Raw genomic sequence first — 19947 nt, forward strand, 5'->3', positions numbered from 1 at the left:
TAGAATCCTGATTTCGCAGAGTTCTAAAATGTTTGGATTGAAGAAATGGTGCGTGAAACAACTCATCCACATATCCTCTGGTCATGTGTTCACTGCTGTCATTGAAGAGAGCTTTCATTTAGCTACAAAACCCAATTCTTTTTGCTAGGATATAGCATGTAAAAGAGGTACAGTGGTACCTCGGGTTACATACGCTTCAGGTTACAGACTCCGCTAACCCAGAAATAGTGCTTCAGGTTAAGAACTTTGCTTCAGGGTAAGAACAGAAATTGTGCTTCGGTGGCGCGGCGGCAGCGGGAGGCCCCATTAGCTAAAGTGGTGCTTCAGGTTAAGAACAGTTTCAGGTTAAGAACAGACCTCTGGAACGAATTAAGTACTTAACCTGAGGTACCACTGTACATAATGTGTATGACATGCTCTATATCAGTTTGATTTTTTTGGGGGGGATGCTTAAAAAAATCTGACAAGGACAACTTAGGGCCAAAGTAGCTGCGATGGGACATTTAAGTGATCACCCTGTTCACACGTGAAATGGGTGTGCTGGGTAAAAGGAGTATGTGCGAAAGGGCTACCTAATCCTTTTCCGTTCTGTGCCTTGATGCCCTGTAGCTGGCTGCTCTAGTGCATGGGAGATGGGAGTGGAGAACACTGATTGGAGCAATGGAAAGAGGGAAAAGAAGGTATCGGTGGTGGGAGGGCTGGCTGTTCTTTTCCCATGTGTTTTTTTACCATTAAAAGAAGACTTTCATCCTTCGCTTTGTATTTAAACAGGGCAGACACATGAAAAGAAATGTGTCAGCCAAGGTCAATTCTAGTTTGGCCCATAGAACTGGAAATGTGACAGAAACACCAATGTATGATACCTGAGGGAGGGCAGTTTGAGACCTGCAGTGTTAACAAATATGAACAGAGACCAAACTATAATTACCCCAGGTCTCCAGTTCTAATTTCAGCCTACTCCTCATATTGTTCTGCCAGGTCCCCGTGAGCATCAGTTGTGCCAGGCCAATTACAAACCATGACACTGGGATATAGTTAGGATATAGAGATGTTTCTCATACATTGCAAAGCTGTGCCACCTGATTAGGATCAAGTTGTCACCCTCCCAGATTCATGGACGGCTGAAAATACTTATCAGGAACAATGGGCCTAAATTGTCACCAATACCAATAACTGTTAGCTTAGGCTTTCAAGTTTATTGAAATATCTCTATGTTGTTGTTTTTCAATACAGTAATAGGAAATGATTCAATGCTGTAGTTTTGGATGTGGGAGAATAACCAGGTCAAAAGAGGGCCATGGTATTACTTGGTACCCCCTGTACCAAGTGTATTGTAAACCAGTCTCCATTTCAGGGCACATGGCAGTATAATAACACAGCTAGTGCTGATGGTCGCCTCCCTTTTAGAGTCCCCAGACAGAGTACTTTTTCCCAATGGCTGATCACTGTTTTTGGGATGAACCAAGTTCTCAGAAGACTCTCAGACAGAAGAACTGCTGTGAGCGGGAGCAAGCCAGCATTGTCGTATGTTACATTCTCAAGTGACCAATTAACTACTTTCCCTTCTTTGTTTGGGTGATTATTGAATGTTTACCCAGATGTTTTATGGCACAAGACACTGCCAGCAAAGGGCTTAAGGCTAGAGATGAGCCATTCTGAGCAGAGACAGGAGGCCGAGTGGGTTGGCTGAAGGTAGTGAGTGGTAACCTCATGACCCCTTGTGCTTAAGTGGGGGAGATGACAGAGAAAATGACTTAGTTTTCTCTCTTCCTACTGTTGACTCTTCCACTCAGCCCAGCTGTCACTGGGCTCTGGGTAGAGAAATCTGAGCTAATACAAGGTTTTACGGAGACAACAGGTGGGTTCGTTGGGGGTAGAGGGATAAGGCTTTGAAAAGCCTTTCAAACTATAATGAAGATACTTTATCTCAATTAGTTTGGATATTGGATCTTCTCTGAGAAAACATCTAGGTTTGGAGTCATATGTTTGGACAAGGCCTCACACCACTCTTCAGTAAATGCCTAATGACCCATTCCCAAGGGTGTGCTTTAGCTTCAGTAGATGAAACAGAGAATCGTTGTTACATCTTGGGAAATGATAATGCTGTATTTGGGCTAGAGAGAACCCTTCTCTTCCTGGTTGTGCTGGGCACTATCAGGGTACATGCCAGGAGTGGATGCTGTAGTGTCATTATGAAGTCAGCTGCGGAAGAAAGGAGTGCAGAATTTTGTAAATCAAACAGTCCCCTCTCAAGCTGTTTACTGAATTCACATCATGAAACTCTCTCTCAAATTAAAAAAGTGAAATAAAAATGGATCCCACCCCAGACTCTTATGACATATCATTTTATAAGGCTGACATCTGAGTCTCATACAGCATGTCATGCCAGAGCAGTAGAACTAGGAAAATATCTTCCAAACCTGATTATTTTGGTCACCAACGTGACCGACTAATGCCATTTTGTTAAAAATCTGGGCACAGAACCCAGAATTAATAGACAAATAGTGCCAAATTACTTCATAAAAACCTCAAAGATGTCAAATGGAAAATTGGAAAGAGGCAGACCCATACTGGATGCAGTGGCCAGATCTCAATGGACAGCCTTGTGGAAGTGAATACTATAAATCCTGACTAACAAAACAAGAAAAACAGAAAACCATGATATGTGCATCAAAATGAAAATATTAATTGGAACCACCAGACATTAGCACAAATATTAATTTCCCCTCTCTTTTGATATGTACAAAAATATATTTTTCCTTTTTATTTGTTTAAATTATTATTTTCCCCAGCCTCAATCCCAGCCAAAGTCATGTCCAGTCATCTGGTAGAACTTCATGTTGAAGGGCCTGTAGAATTCCCGCAGCCTCTGGACCACTTCCTGGTCTATGTTGGGGTGGGTCCGCCCCTTGGTTTTGCCCAAGCAGTGGGGCTTGCTGCTGCCTTCAGCCTTTTTCAGGCATGGGAAACCCTTGGTTTTGTTGAAGTAGAAGTGTTTGTCCGTGATGATCCTCTTGAGGCCCAGAAAGTCCTGGACTCGGCCTAACTCACCAGCTGGATCACTGATTAGCCTCTCCCCACTGACAAAGAGGATCTGCCCAATGGGGAAGTACAGGAGCCAGTTTTCCAGGTGCTTGGCGTAAATGCCAATCTGGATGGCACTCCAGGAGGTATCAATGAGGCCCGTAGTCCTGTTTTTGAAGGTCAGGCTCTCAAAGGTGGGGATGTCAGGCTTCTTGGACAGAGTTTGCGTGTAGTCAGATATGGCTCTGGTGACTGGGTCTCTCACCACCACAATGAGCTTGGTGCCCTTCGACATGGCAGAGATGCGAGCCGGGGCTTCCTTGGTGACAAAGTAGCTGGGAGTTTTCTCCATGGTTATCTGCCCATCAAGAGTTCTTGGCATCAAATCCCTAATGCAGAAAAGAGGAGAGATCGAAATTACTTTTGGAGAATTAGGCTTCAACAGCAAGTTTGGTTGAGGTCTCTTGCAATGAAGACCAGCTGGCACAAACAAAATACATGCACGTAGATTGCACTTACCCATAGCACTCATAACACATTTTTCATTTGTTTGAATGCTTTACTATCTACACCAAGGCTCAATTGCCATGGAACCATACCATCCATTTTCATAAGCTAAATCTGACACAATAAGTACCGTATTTTTTGCACCATAACACTCACTTTTTTCCTCCTAGAAAGTAAGGGGAAATGTCTGTGCGTGTTATGGAGCGAATGCCTACGGATGGCGGGGGGATCTGCTGCAGTCGTGAGCAGAGGATCCATGGTTCCCCTTCCTTCCCTCCTCCGTGGCTTGCTTTGAAACAGCAAAGCGGGAGAAGAGCTGCTGAGTGGGGAGGAGAGAGGGACAGAGAGCCTGCTTGCTTTAAAGGAGCAAAGTGGGAGAGGAGAGGAGCCTTCTCCTCTTATACCCCTCTTCTGCATTATTAACAGCATCCTTCTCCACCCACCCCACGCATGCTCCTTGTGCCTTGAGTGCTTTTCCTTCCCTCCCCACTTAAAACGTGGTTACAAAGCATGGATCCACATGGATCCTCAGGATTTTTGCATTGGGCTACCCCAAACTCACCGTCAGATCACATGTCTGTGACCACAGCATGAACCACAAAAATCATACATCCACTGTTTCGTTTAGAATATTTTTTTTCTTGTTTTCCTCCTCTAAAAACTATGTGCGTGTTATGGTCGGGTGCGTGTTATAGAGCGAAAATACGGTAAATCTCCAGTTATGTGCACAGTGTAGCTATTACATGTGCATTGCGCCACAAACATATCAGTAAGTAGTCTATCCTACCCAAACAGTGTAATTTAGCTATGATATAATTCCCACAGATGCAAATAGGAATGGTTTCCTTTATTACAAATTGCTAAGGAAGTGGTAGCTATTTTTCTTACTCATAAAATTATTACTTAGGAATTATTCAGTTAAAATTGCCAGGCAGCAGATTCAGTTTAGAAAAAAAGATGTACAATCATTATGCTGGCTGACACTGATGGGAGTTGGAGTCCAACAATGTCTGAAGGGTCACAGGTTCCCCATTCCTGCCCTGGGAACTAGCTTAGATGACTTGTAAAAATATTAGGCAAATTAATGGAGGAGAGGTCTATAGACAAGCTATTAGCGATGATAACTAATTCCTCTGTGTTCCCAAGTTGTATAGCTCTGAATCCCAGATGCCTGGTGTGAACAAATAGGGGTTGTTGTTGTTGTTGTTGTTGTATTCATACCCCACACATCTGACTGGGATGGTTATTGCCTTTGGACATCCTAGAGGCATTTAGCTAGTCACTGTTACACCTCCAGCTTCGTTAAGAGCGGTAGTCTTGTAATCTGGTGAACTTGGTTCGCATCTCCGCTCCTCCACTTGCAGCTACTGGGTGACCTTGGGCTAGTCACACTTCTCTGAAGTCTCTCAGCCTCACTCACCTCACAGAGTGTGTGTTGTTGGGGAGGAAGGGAAAGGAAATTGTTAGCCGCTTTGAGACTCCTTAGAGTAGTAATAAAGTGGGATATCAAATCCAAACTCTTCTTCTTCTCTTCTACTTGTATCTAGTTTGTGTAATGGCATGTTTATACATTCCACTCATCCTTGCATGTTGTGTTGTACTCTCTTGGGGAGGGGGAGGGGGAGGGGGAGGGGGAGGGGGAGGGGGAAGGAAGTTTCTTTTCTGTATGTTGCATGTGAAAAAACATTAGGTTTTTTGTTTTTGTTTTTAGTCACCTCTCACTCTACCCCAAAGCAGTCCTTTTCATCTTACCATTTTATTCTCATGTGTGGTTAGTTAGAGTCAAGTGACCTTCAAAGCTGAATGGGCATCTGAATATGGGTTTCTCAGTCCAAACTCAACACTATGAGTATCCAATGCTACATGAGTGATCTTCCACTTATGGAATGGGGCTTCCAATTCCTCTCCCTTCCCTTAGCTCACCCTTCCCAGAATATCCCCCAGCCTTTTGGAAGAGAATTTGAGGGTGCACAGAGGGTTGCAGGGGAGAGAAGGAGGAAGTGCCATTGTGGAAGTAGAACAGCAACACTGGATGCAACCCTATATATTTCACCAAACTGATGATAACATGTGGGGTGGGGGTTTTGGGGAGTGGGGGTGGGAGAATGTTTTGAGTTTTCAAACATTCAAAACGACGTCATCAAGGGAAGGCAAAACAACTGGTGCTTTAAGCTGAATGTGAGTGGGAAGATGGGAATCCTAGCAACAAAAGCAATTCAACAAGGAATCATCTGCCTGAAGAAAACTAGGGTTGCTAGAGGAATTTGTTCTTTGTGATTTCTGATAGGAACTGCATCTCCCAGACTAATGCGGAGATCACAACACAGTTATCCTTTGGATTTTGTACTTCTGTGGGTTTTGCATTGCAGTTTTTGGCTTTAAAAATGATCCAATGTAGTATAAAGATGAATATTTTATGATAAGCTTTTTTTAAGAGAGAGAGAGAGAGAGAGAGAGAGAGAGAAGAAATGCCTACTTTGAGAGAAATTTAGAAAGGCATATTTTTTTGGGGGGGGGGGAATACTTCCAGAAATGCATATTTATGTCCTCCATGTGCATTTTTAAGAAACAGAAGATTAATGTGGAAGCAGGATGGAATAGACTTACAAATAAACACATGTGAAACTGATATGAACCAAAAAGAGAGAGAGACTAATATGTAAATCCTAAATGGAAACTGTTGTGAGGGTTTGGGTAAGAATAATTACAACATTAATTCAAAAGTCTAAAGTTGTGATGTTCAGTTGGAGAATGTAATCAAGATGACTTGCAAAACTGAGATGACACTGGGTCAAAATAAATTAGAGAGAACATCATGGGATGTTTCTATCATGCGACACTCATCTCCCTTTAAAAAGATAGCCCAACGTGATGCAAGAGCAACGACTGCTAGATTGTATACCTACTACTAAATAAGTATCCAGGAAGCAAGAATAGGCAGTCTGACTCTGTGCGTGTTTCATTACAAAAGGTATGGTTGTGAAAATAATTCTTATTTTGATACATTTAGTTTACATAAATGCGGCAAATCATCACACTTCTCCCTCTGAGTAATTGTCACATTTTAAAACCACATTTAGGAATGAGAGAGGAATGCATTTGGTCTGCTTTCTGCAGCACACTGACCTGGTATGACACTTCTGTATTTGCTTACAGCTCACAACAAAATTCCCAGTTGGATTATGCACTTATCTGAATTCTGCAGTGCAGTTTTGGTGTGAAACCTTATTGAAAAATAGGTGTTTTGTGTACAAAAAAGTGCATACAAAATGCATTTAATTTAAATACAATTTATTCATGCATTGTTTTAAAAACGTCCAAACAAAATGGGACTGGATGAATTTATGATTGTGGTCCAGCAAAATTGAAATTAAGCTGTTCGGTGGACTTATAACCACATCAGGCCAATGTGTGATTACATAGACAAAGACTTCACTGGAGTCTTCCTAGGTACTGCGTCTGAATGTGCCCCAGAAGCCACAGTTCTTAACTGTTTTCAAACACCTGAAAGAGCTTAATAACTGTTAGATGGCAACAGAGCACTGTAGGATCATCTAACTTTAAAGACAGACTTTTGTGAGCTTCCTCTTTTAAAAAGGATGCTTACAGAAAGGGTCAGCCAAAACCCAGTCCCATAAAAGCAAACAAAGATTTTCCCAGATGATTCACAATAGGGCCAGATATTGCCAAGTCCAACATTAATTACCCATTCTTAAGATTGAGAGGAGCCACCGAAATGCTACCCTAACAAAGCAAACACAGAAGGTTGATTGCTCATATCTTGATTTACCGGGGAACTCAAACTTTTAGGTGGCATCTTTGTAGCACATTAGTCTTCTTCAGAACTGGGAGATGAATGCTATCTTTGTCTGCTTATGTCAACACTTGGCAGGCTGAAGCCACGGATTGCATGTTGTTGGGAGCCACTAGGCATGTCCTGCCACAGCTTTGGAGAGATTAATGAATGACAAAGGCATCTTTCATGGACATAAACAGCAGCCTGTAGGGCCTTATGGATGGGTGGCATCTGGATTTTATTGAGAAGGAGCCACTTGAAAAAGATCAGAGCCACAGAAATATTTTGGCAAACATAATTTCCAAATGATTTTTTGCCAGAATAAATGGACTGTGTTATTTTAAATTTAGTAGGATGGGGGTGTGTGTCTATTTAATTATTTAATGGAAGAGGATGCCTTCTCTGAAATAGAGTACTTTTTATATGCGTAGTCTAAATTCACAGTCTAGCACTGACTCAGTTCTACCCATGCAGCTGATAGGTCAGCCATGCTTCAAGTATGCTACTGAAGGCCTAAAGCTAATGCTTCAATGGAAGCTTGGGAACAACAGAACCAAGAATTTGGGAACTAAGCACCATGTCTATTAAATATCCCTCAGTTCAGGCATTGCATCTGACCACCAGCAGTCGTCATAGGAGCAATAGCATTTGACAAATGCTGACTAACCAAAACTTTGACTATTCTCAAATTACCGTATTTTTTTGCTCTATAAGACTCACTTTTTCCCTCCTAAAAAGTAAGGGGAAATGTGTGTGCGAATGCAGGCTGCACAGCTATCCCAGAAGCCAGAACATATCCCTGGCTAGATCCACCCCTGTCCTCTCCCCCAAGAAGTTTTGGCTGCCAACATGCCCATACAGTGGTACCTCGGGTTACAGACGCTTCAGGTTACAGACTCCACTAACCCAGAAATAGAACCCCCAGTTAAGAACTTTGCTTCAGGATGAGAACAGAAATTGCATGGTGGCAGCAGGAGGCCCCATTTGCTAAAGTGGTGCCTCAGGTTAAGAACAGTTTCAGGATAAAAACGGAATGGGGCCGGATGACTGTTGCTCTGATTATCTTTCTTCTGGGGTGCGATGGGAGAGAAGAATGACCATTGAACAGGTTTTGCTGTTCACGGTGTGATAGTTCCTCTTTACACAGCCTCCTTCATTCCCCTCCAGCATTCTGTTTCTCGCTTTGCAATGCTTGGTGGCGATTGCTGAATGGGCAATTGTGTCTTGAATTATATAGGCTCAGGATGCCAAGTGAAGAAGAAAAGAGCAGCAGCGGGCAAGCTTGTAAGCAGTACAGATACAGTTTCCATGCAGATGCCCTTGGGTGCAATGAACAAAGAGTGGCACATTACGGAGCACGGGGCCTTACGGCAGAGCCATCCCTGAGTGCTCACACACACTGACACAATCGTTTATCCTTATCTTTGGCATTGTTACCATTGACCTGACCATGGCCCCCAAAGGCTGCATTAAATAACTGCTGGAGAAACAATGCAAAAGAAAGAGATGCCAAAGCTGCAGGAGGGGGGGGGGGGAATATTTGTACAAAAGCAAGCCTGGTACTAGGCCCAGCCCCACTGAGTGTCTTATTCACACACCTCCCCACATGAGCCTCCAAGTCCCAGAGGCTGTGCAAAGTCTTATCGCAGGAGCAAAACGTGGTCCACAGGCACGATGTAGTGTGCGCTCAGACATGCATTTCCATTGTCCTGTTGGCTGAAGGAGGCAATGTTTATGGATTTGTACAGATGGGCTTTCGCCAACACCAGTCAGCATGCTCCACTGCAAAAGCAGTTTCATGATGAAAGGCACAGGCACAGAGGGCAGTTCTAGAAAACCTGTTTACTGAGCATTCATCTGGATTTGTTTGCAGGGAGATTAGACAATGTTGGCTATTTGATGAGCATTCATCCTCATTTGTTTGCCAGGAGGTGAGATGACGTTGCATCAAAACAAGTATCATCCCACACTTTCCAGGGCGTTTCCTCATCACTTTATCCATCACAAAAAGTCCAATGTTTTAAGAATTGGGTTTCTTATGCCAAACTACTCAAACAACTATAATTGCCCAACCTGAATGTGCCAGTTCCCACACTTCCCACCATGCGAAAATTCACTTATCTGAAAATAAAGTTACAGATAGGTAGCCGTGTTGGTCTGCCATAGTCAAAACAAAAAAAAATTCCTTCCAGTAGCACCTTAAAGACCAACTAAGTCAGTTCTTGGTATGAGCTTTCGTGTGCATGCACACGAAAATGTATCTGAAGAAGTGTGCATGCACACGAAAGCTCATACCAAGAACTGACTTAGTTGGTCTTTAAGGGGCTACTGGAAGGAATTTTTTTTGTTCTGAAAATAAAGAATTATGCGCAAACATCTCTACACATTCCTCAAATTCAGATATCCAAACAGATGGAATTTGCCCACCTCCTAATTTATTGTATTTTGCTGGTCAATGGCAAACATTTAGGACAGAAAGTGCAAAGAGAGGGAAGGGGGAGAGATTGGACAATTAAGAAAGCAGGAGAGATTGGACAAATCTGTTTTCCCTTTGACTCTCTTTTGCTGGTCGAAAGAAACCATGGTGGGTGTGGGGAGAGAGATCGTGGAAAAGACATGTTCACAAAGGAAATAATGGAAACCATCAGCTCATAATGCAAACACTAGCCTCATGAATTATTTCCTGGGAATGCACTGTGTTCAGTAAGCGAGACCTGCATGTATATGACTGAATCCCACCTGAAAATACCAGCAGTCTGGAAGTGCCTATATTCAACTTAGGAATTGCTTGAAGGTGGGTTTAAAGCTTAAATGTTTCTCACTGCCATTCCCCTCCCACCATCGCCTTTATCTAATTTGCTATTCAAGTCCATTCTGCTATATCATTCTTTGGAACCCTACAGGGGTGGGTGGTTTGGGGGAGAATTGCAATATGGTGGTCCAAAGTACAACCTCCCTGAATGACTTGTCCTTCAGAGGCCATTGGAGCGTTGGCTGACATTTGCACGCAACATGTATCTCACCATTAAGGTATGTTTTCAATAATTCTAAAGACTTTTAAAGTTGAAGGACCCATCCTCTAGATCAAAGTGTTAGCAGTGTGCCCCTGACAGTGCTATTTTTGTATGATTTTATTTTTTTCTTATGTGCTCTACTTTCTCATTGCTTTACCTCTGGGTTACTCAGAAACTTTAAACACTCACACTGGCCTGATTCACATGAAACACTGAGCCAAATGATAGCTTAAAGTGAATAAGCAATGTGCTGGTGCTTTGCTCCTTCCCTGGTCCTGTTGCCACTATACTATGGTGGTTTGGCTTAGCCTTATATGCCAACCTAGGCTCATGGTTTGTTTCATTCCAAACAAACTACAAGGAACTACCTTTACCACTGCCACATTGCTACTGCTTTATGATAATGGCACATTTATTTCTCGGTAGGTAGGCTGGTCTATTTTGAAGGGTGGGTGGATGACCATCCACTTGAAATGAATGACAAAATTACATGCCTGAACAGAAGAAGACAGGTCTATGGTCTTGGCTATCCATACCTCTCCCTTATCTCAGATCAAAATACATGCATTTGTCTCATGCAACAATGTTTCCATTCTGCTGCAGTTCATCTTCCACCAAAAACTAAGTTATTTGTCTCACTATCATAATTACAGAATTTAACTGTGAACATTATATTTTCATTACATTATTCTGCCCCATTCATTTTAGCATGAAAGAAACAGAACAAAATAATGGGGAAACATTATCAATTACGTATCATTTGCGGGCTGAAAGCAACAATTGCAAATACCGGTCATATTCACAGGATCAATTTCCATTCTGGACATGGGATGAATACATGAACACTGGCCATTTCTGCTCTTATCTCTGCTTTCATTGGAAATTCCCTGATGTCCCTACTTGTAGCACATTGGTCATGACGCTGGTTGCCACCAGACTAGAGCCTCATTGACCTCCCCCTCCCACACTCCTTCAACTCTACTCTCTCTTGTAGCAGTGGGGAAGTGCACAACATAAATCTCACATATCAATGAGTTCATCTCTGGAAAAAGACGGGGGCCATCCAACATGATTTAGTTGTGTGTTGCTTCTCGAGAGATGCTTTGCTGCTCAGATGACAGTGCCGGTTAAAAATGAAAGCTGCTTGTTAATGCAGAGTTATCAGGGTTTTGCATATGTGGGCAGGAGGAGATAAAACAAAACACCTCCCCACTGGCACTGTGAGTCAACAACATGCAATGCTTTGAAAGAAAGAAAGCTGGGGGCCGGGCGGGGGGGGAGAGAAGGAAATTCTGATAAAAGCATCAATCCACCATGGGATCATGGCATCTTGACACCTTTTGCTGTTACTTCACAGCGTTTGCTGCCTCCGGCATTTGTTCACTTGGTGTTTTGTTTACATTTCAAGCAACATGCAGAGGTGCCAAGGCGCTATTGCTGTACTTGGAGGTATGATTCAAGGCAAGGATGGGGGAAGGGGGGGAAGACAGGAGCTTTACAATGTTAAACTGACAGACCACTCACTGCCTGGGAGCAACGTTAGAAACTCGGATATATTTAACTAGGCACCAAATGGTTCCTTAAATCAGGGTTACAGGCGCCAAAGCAGAATGTCTACTTGCCATTTGGGGGTCAAATGGCTTGAAAGTCGTATCTTTCAATGCAACTTTTTTCATTCTGATTGTGAAGTTAAAATATCACAGATAGAATTCTGCAGAATGTTTTGCTAGTGTGTGGAAACAGGCAAGACCTAAGGACCCCCAGGCATGCACCTCCAGATGATGGAAAACATCAGGCGCCATCCTGGCACCCGGGCAGCTTCACTTGGTTGCAAGTGGCCACACTTTCCTCTCAATAGAACCTCGAAGCCAATCATAGTTCCACCCAAGACACGTAAACAGCAGAAGGAAAGCACAGCACACACATGGCTATATATAAATATATATAACTCACTAGTACAGCGTATGACCCATAACTATAAGATTGCAGATGCAGCATGACTGGTTAAAGCAGGAATGGGAAACCTGAAACCTTCCAGATGTTGTTGGGCTACAGCTCTCATCATCCCTGACTGTTGACCATGTTGGCTGGGGCTGATGAGAGTGGGATCCCAAGCAACATCTAGAAGGCCACAGGTCACCCCTCATCCCTGGACCAAAGGATCTCAGGTGGCGGGATCAGAGAAAATCTCCCAATTACTGATCAAATTGCAAAAGGGAAAATGGACCAATAGTCTGACGCAGGAGGAAGTCTTTGGAATTGAAAAACCTCCTTAGTTTACTGACTCAGCATAAAGCCATTTCTTATAGCTACTTTGTCTTATGACGGTAGCACTGAGAAGAAAGTGCAGTACGCACTATGGAGGTTATTCAGAGCCTAGAAAAATAAGCTAATATTCTCTTTTTGAAGGGCATGGTCTTGTTTCCAGCATAAACTTGAATCTGATCCACCTCCCCACTCAAGCAAACAAACTATGGACAGAAAAAATGGTTTTGGCTGTGTAAGGTTTGGGATTAATCTGAAGGGATGTGAAAATCTTCTTCTGTTGAATAAGTTAGGCAGCCTTTTCACCTTCAATATTAAATTACATAGTGGCTTACTGTTTGAAAACTCTATGGGGACAGTGGGCTATGCACAGCAGGAATCACTGCATTTCATAAAACAAACAGCATAAGCTTGGGCAGTTTCTGGCTGGCCAAAAGCAAAAGGGGCATTTGCTATGACTCTGAAGTAGGGAGAACCCTGTGGCACCCTGTGCTAGGGCTCAGAAGTAGGGAGAGCCCTGTGGCACTCAAGTGCTGCTTGAAGGTTTCCCATCAGCATCTGGCTAGCTATTGTGAGAGAACAGAATGTTGACCAGATAGGCCTTTGGTCTGATCCAGCAGAGCTTTTCTTATGTTCTTATGCTATGATGAATCCCAAAATGCACAGTGTGTATCTGACCCAACAAACAGTTGAGAAAGCCAGAAGTACCCCAAGCAGGACATCTGACCCATTTAGAAAGATTCTTTGTGTTTTTATATTCTTGCTTTGAAGTCCCACTGAAGCTAGTCTGGTATCCTGACAGAAGTGACCACGGCCATTAATGATGGAAGCAATCCATTGGGAAATTCTCCTGTGCAAGCCCACTGAAATGAATGGGAGCTGCTGAAGAACCTCTTGGGGAGCAGACACTTCAGAACATCCCAGTGGGCTGTGCCCTCTCATGAAGCCTACAGTAAATGAATCAGTATTGAATTCTAATTCACAACCCTGCAGAAACGGGGACAAATCTGGATGAATGTTTGAGATGGTGAGCTTTTGTGGTTAAGCTGCCATCAGAAGGTCAGTTTGGTGTGTTGACTGGTTGTAGGAATGAACTATAGTTTTCTGGAAATGTCTGAACTGGAAAAAAGCTCCTTTGCAAATTAGGGTCATTTGCGTAGGTTTTTTTTTTTTAATGGTACACTTGCCTAATAGGAATCTGCAGTGGGCATCAATTCATTGTTCCTAATGAAACAGAAACTTTTCTGTGGGCGGGGGGCACTTGAAAATTTTTCCGCTTTGGATTTTTTTTTACCCACATCAAGCATGATTGCATCTCCATCATCGCCTCATGGGAAATATATAATAACTTGGTGGGGCTAAAAGAAGGGCAAGCTTGATCTTGCCACGGGGGTATGAGGTGAAAGTGCTTTCATCCATAGTTGCCTGACTTTCACCACAAAGGAGATGACCTAAAATGGTTTCTTCTGAGTCTGTGGCAGACTCCCTTTCAAGCTCTGTGGAGACTTCTTTGCTGGTGCACACAGACACTACGGTGTTTTTCCATTTCGTGAAATAAGCTGCTGGTAATGAATGCTGCTGTTTCTTTAGGCTTGCCCGCAACTGTGTGGGATGCCTGTGGTTTTTCAGTAGGGGAGGTTGCACATGTTGTGTGACTTTGTAATGGATCCAGATCTCTCACTTGCTGGTAGCTCTTCAATAGGACTTCTTTAACAGCATTATTCTCCGCCCTGGCTAAAGTGCAAACAGGACTTGAATTTACATTTCAGCTTGCAAACAAGTCCTGGTGTTTGCATACTGAATGTGGCTCCAGTAACTGACATATACTAGTATTGTATCCAAGCCCGGTTCTTCACTGAATGGAGAGAGGCACTGATTGACAACAACACATATGTGGAAATTTTTATGGGGATAGGGAGGGTTCAAACTATTCAAAGAACCCACTCAAAGTGCATGTTGACTTAACAACCCTTGTTAGACTTCACACAGCACTTTAGAGATGTGCCATGTGCGTTTTCTCACTAATCCTTACAATAGGAAAAGCCAACCTGCACCAACAACCAGATGTTGTTGAACTCTGGGACTTCCGGAGGCGGCGCAAAATAGCAATGGCGGTCCTCTTTACCTGGTGAAGAGGGGCTCCGCGAAAAAGGGTCGTCCGCTACGGCAAAGCGGAGACCCGTTAAGAAAAACCGCAGGCAGAGCGAGCCTGCGGCCGTGGGACTCGGCGGGCGCCCAAAGCCCCCCCGGAAACGAAGAAGGGGCTCCGTAAGGGGCTCCGGAACGCGAAAGGGGGAGCGGCGCTGTGAGTTCATCGCTCTTTTCGTGGATGCAAAGCCGCGCTGCTGCTGCTGATGAGCGCCGACCTTTCTTCTTGAAAACATCAAAATTGGCTGCTACATACCCGTGAGTAAGGGGAGCTAAACATCGGAAAATTTGGGAATTTGGTTGAAATTCGGCTGAAAACGGGAGGCGAGTAACAGGAAGTCCGTCTCCCGATCCTGCTAACCAGATTAAAGCAATTGCGCAGAAGAGTGCTGAAGCGCTGAAAGGGGACTGTAAAAGTAAAACGAGGGTGTATTTGACAGACTTTGTAGCGAAAAGACAAGCAGGAAATCTCTGTAAAAGTTGTGGATTTTATCTTTGGGACCTTCTTCCTAATTTTGAGTTATATGGAGTTAAAAGAGACAACCCAGCGATCGGGCTGTCAGTGTGTAAAGGAGAGCTGTCAAACTGCTGATACTGTTATTGGAGCTTAACTGATACATAGACTGAGACATTAACGTTTAAACATTGTTGCTGGGACCCTTCTTGACACCTTGTGGCTTCTCTTTAAGACAAAGAAAGCCTGTGGAAACTTCCTTTTGTGCTCTGGAACTATCAAAGACTTAACATAGGGAATATAAGAACTTCAATGGCAGACAAGAGTTCTCTCCTTCCTTGAAACTTTGAAATACCCCCACCTAGAGGATTGTGGAGATATAGAGGCCTGGGAACTGTACTTTATTGTGATTCTCTGTGGTTAAATTGTTTACACTCTGGACTTTGTCTAACTTATGAAACAAAAGAAAACTTGACCTTGAACAGAGGCAGGTGTGGAATGAGTGGTACAGGGAGAACAAGAGCAGCTAAAGCTAAAGAGAAAGAAAAGAAACCAGGGCAACTTGTTCAAACAACCCTATCTCATCAACGAAGATCATCCGTTCCAACTGTGCTGACAGCACAGGAGGTGGAATTTGAAGAGCCTGCTGCAGAGCCTGCTGCAGAAGATATGGCAACTGGAGGATCTGAAATAGTCCTGAAGCAAATCTTGGAACAACTTGGAATTTTAAATCAAAAAGTGGACAATCAATCATCAAAAATTGACCAAGCTACATCCTCTATCACTAAATTATCTGAGCAAGTTTCCCATCATACCCAGGCAATTGAAAAATTACAAGGGGTAACGACTGAAAATTATAAGCTTGCGGTGGAAGCTTGTCAAAAAGCAGAACAGGCGAATAAAAAGGTTGATGAGATTAGGGGGGAAATCTCCAGGCCCCGACGGACTTACCTCCAAATACTATAAGGTTTTGAAAGACTATTTGATACAGCCTTTGTTGGAGGTTTGTAACCAGATTATGGAGGGGAGGAAGGCACCGGAAACGTGGAAAGAAGCCTTCATCACATTGATACCCAAACTAGAAACTGAAAAGACTCAGCTGAAGAACTACCGCCCCATCTCACTCCTAAATGTGGATTACAAAATTTTTGCAGATATTTTGGCAAGTAGGTTTAAAAAAGTGCTTAATGAAGTGATCCATAAAGACCAGGCTGGCTTTCTCCCTGGTAGGCATTTGTCTGGCAACACAAGAAACATTATCAACATTTTGGAACTTTTACAAACAAATCTAAATACTAGAGCGGTGTTAATTTTTATTGATGCAGAGAAAGCCTTTGATAATATTTCCTGGATGTTTATGAAGAAAAATTTGGAAGGGATGGGAGTGGGGCGGGGGTTTGAAAATGGAATAGAAGCAATATATTCAGAACAAAAAGCGAAATTGATAGTAAACAATGTGGTGACAGAGGAGTTTAAAATTGAAAAAGGGACACGGCAGGGGTGCCCCCTATCCCCCCTATTGTTTATTTCAGTTCTGGAGGTGCTATTGAACATGATTAGAAAGGACCGGTTGGTACAGGGAATTGAGGTCGGAGTGAAACAATATAAATTGAAAGCATTTGCAGATGACCTGGTATTAACATTGCAGGAGCCTGTCTCTAGTACTAAAAGAGTGTTAGAATTAATTTCGGACTTTGGTCGGGTGGCGGGATTTAAGCTGAACAAGCAAAAAACTAAGGTTATAGCAAAAAATTTGACAAGTACAGAAACAGATGAGTTTGTGAAGGAAACAGAATTAAATGTGGTTAAAAAAGTAAAATACCTAGGGGTGTATCTGACCTCCAAAAATTTGAATTTGTTTAAGGATAACTACGAGAAATGTTGGTTAGAAATCAAAAGAGATTTGGAAACATGGTCAAGATTGAAACTTTCCTTGTTGGGCCGAATAGCAGCTATAAAGATGAATGTATTGCCAAAAATGCTATTTTTGTTTCAGACCCTACAGGTCGTGGACAAGGTGGAATGTTTTGGAAAGTGGCAGAAGGATATTTCTAAGTTTGTTTGGCAGGGCAAAAAGCCCCGAATAAAGTTTAAGATACTAACTGATGCGAAAGAAAGAGGGGGATTTGCCCTGCCAGACTTGAGGTTATATTACGAAGCTGCAGCCTTCTGCTGGTTGAAAGATTGGATTTTACTGGAAAACACTGATGTCCTAGATCTGGAAGGGTTTGACAATGCTTTTGGGTGGCATGCATATTTGTGGTATGACAAGGTTAAAGTGCACAAATTGTTTAAAAACCACATTGTCAGGAGAGCAATTTTAATGGTCTGGACAAAATATAAAGACTTATTGGAGAGTAAGACTCCGAGGTGGCTCTCGCCGGTGGAGGCCAAGGCACGTAAGAGACCTAATATGGAAGCCAATTGGCCTAAATATGGGGAAATCATTGAAAAGATTGGAGACAATTGGAGGTTGCAGAGCTTGGAAAAACTAAAAAACAAGGTGCGAGATTGGTTGCATTATGCACAAATTCAAGAGGTCTTCAAAGTAGATAAGAAGGTTGGATTCCAGGTGGAAAAATCGAAACTAGAGACAGAATTGTTAGAACCAAAAAGTAAATTACTTTCGAGAATGTATAACCTGCTGCTTAAATGGAATACTCAGGATGAGACAGTCAAATCCGCCATGATAAAGTGGGCGCAGGATTTGGGGCATAACATTATGTTTGAAGACTGGGAAAGGTTATGGAACACCGGAATGAAATTTACGGCATGTAGTGCCTTGAAGGAAAACATTATGAAAATGATATACCGGTGGTACATGACCCCAGTCAAGCTTGCTAAGATATATCACCTGTCTGATAATAAATGCTGGAAATGTAAAGAGGCGGAAGGGACATTCTTTCACCTCTGGTGGACCTGCCCGAAAGTGAAGGCCTTCTGGGAAATGATTCATAATGAACTAAAAAAGGTACTGAGATTTACCTTACCTAAGAAACCAGAGGCCTTCCTTCTGGGCATGGTGGACCGGAGAGTGTTTAAGAAGGACAGAACTTTTTTTATGTATGCTACTACAGCAGCAAGGATTCTGATTGCAAAATATTGGAAGACACAAGATTTACCCACACTGGAGGAATGGCACACGCAGTTGATGGACTATATGGAACTTGGCGAAATGACTGGCAGAATCCGAGACTTGGGAGAAGAAACATTCGAGGAGGATTGGAGAAAATTTAAAGACTATTTGCAAAAACATTATAAGTTGTATGAATGTTAAAAAACGCACCCTCTAGGAAATTCTAGTTTCAGTAATGTTAAATTAAAGAAATGGAAATTAAGGTACAAGGAGTCAGAGATAGAATAATGAAACAACTTTATTGTGTTAAAATGAAAATGTACATGATTTGGGTTATATTACATTTGAGATTGGGTAACATGATAAAAAAGAAGATATAATAAGTATTGAAACAAGTTAACAAATTGCAGACGTTATGCATCACAGAGAATGCAGGGTTGGGAGGACGTGGGGAAGTCCAACAGATTTGGAAAAAGGAGTAAGAAAAATTTGTAACCTTTCTTCTTTACTTTTGCAATACGTTCTTTATTCTTTTTTCTGTATTATATAAAACTAAAAAAAAATAATTATAAAAAAAACAGATGTTGTTGAACTCTGATACCCTGGTCAATGTGGCCAATGATCAGTGATTATTTGAGCAGTGGTCCAAGAACATCTGCAGAGCCAAAGGTTGCCCACCCTTGCTTTACATCAACCTTGTACATTAGACAAATATTGTAAGCAAAATACCTAGTAGAATGATGTGTGCATGTTAATTTATTTAATTTATATGTCATAGTGTAGGTGCGGATGTGGGGGGACGGGAAATGAAGACTGTAGTTTGCAAGGATCCATGCAGGGTGCAATTTTGTCTCTATGTGCATTTCCACCTACTGTGTGGGATCCCTGACAGTCAAGAATCTATAAGCCATCCAGTGACCAAGGACTCCCTGGTTTATAGCTAAGTCCTTTAGGTATGCGTGGGCTCTGTGCCTTACAGTGCAATTTTATACATGCATATTACATGCTTGTACAGGATTACAGCATTAATAGGGCAGAAACTAAGAATACAAAGTTTAGGAGGAAGCTAGTTCAAGGTTTTCTTCCACCTCTGCTAATATTGGTGTGTGTGTGTGTGTGTGTGTGTGTGTGTGTGTGCATGTTGTAAGAGAGGGAGAGAAAAAACTATGTAACATTAGCAGAAACTTCCATTTGAAAAGTCAGGAGTCAGGACATGGCAAATATCAATGTTTTGAAAGAACAAATTTCAAGACAGAGGAATGTACAATTGTTTGTGTTGGAATAAAAATTAGAGAATTTCAGCAAAGAATCAAATTCATCCCTGACACGTCAGAAAGCAATGTGCTTTCCAAAACGAGAAGGCATCTTTCTAACAAGGTTCCAGTTACAGATAGGTAGCCGTGTTGGTCTGCCATAGTCAAAACAAAAAAAATTCCTTCCAGTAGCACCTTAAAGACCAACTAAGTTAGTTATTGGTATGAGCTTTCGTGTGCATGCACACTTCTTCAGATACACAGAAGAAGTGTATACCTCTAACAAGGTTTTGAGCTTATGCTCAGCTGAGTCAAGATCAAGCCCTCACTTCACATTAACAATGCTTGCTGTCAGAAAATAAACCCACCAAAATAGAAATTACATGATTAACATGAATTGACTGCTCATT

General features: G+C 42.4%; 1 protein-coding gene across 1 annotated transcript in view; it reads right to left on the reverse strand.

The window, feature by feature from the left end:
* Nucleotides 1–1230: 1230 nt before the first annotated feature.
* LOC310838470 (heparan sulfate glucosamine 3-O-sulfotransferase 3A1-like) overlaps nt 1231–19947 on the reverse strand; it is a 71670-nt gene continuing 52953 nt past the window's right edge. Inside the window, exon 2 of the mRNA XM_083725930.1 lies at nt 1231–3413. Within this exon, the coding sequence (XP_083582056.1) occupies nt 2795–3413 (619 nt within the window). The 3' untranslated portion in view covers nt 1231–2794. The remainder of the gene's footprint in view (nt 3414–19947) is intronic.

The sequence above is a fragment of the Podarcis gaigeae genome, assembly GCF_964106915.1.
Source record: "Podarcis gaigeae genome assembly, chromosome: 2".
NCBI classification, from domain to species: domain Eukaryota; kingdom Metazoa; phylum Chordata; class Lepidosauria; order Squamata; family Lacertidae; genus Podarcis; species Podarcis gaigeae.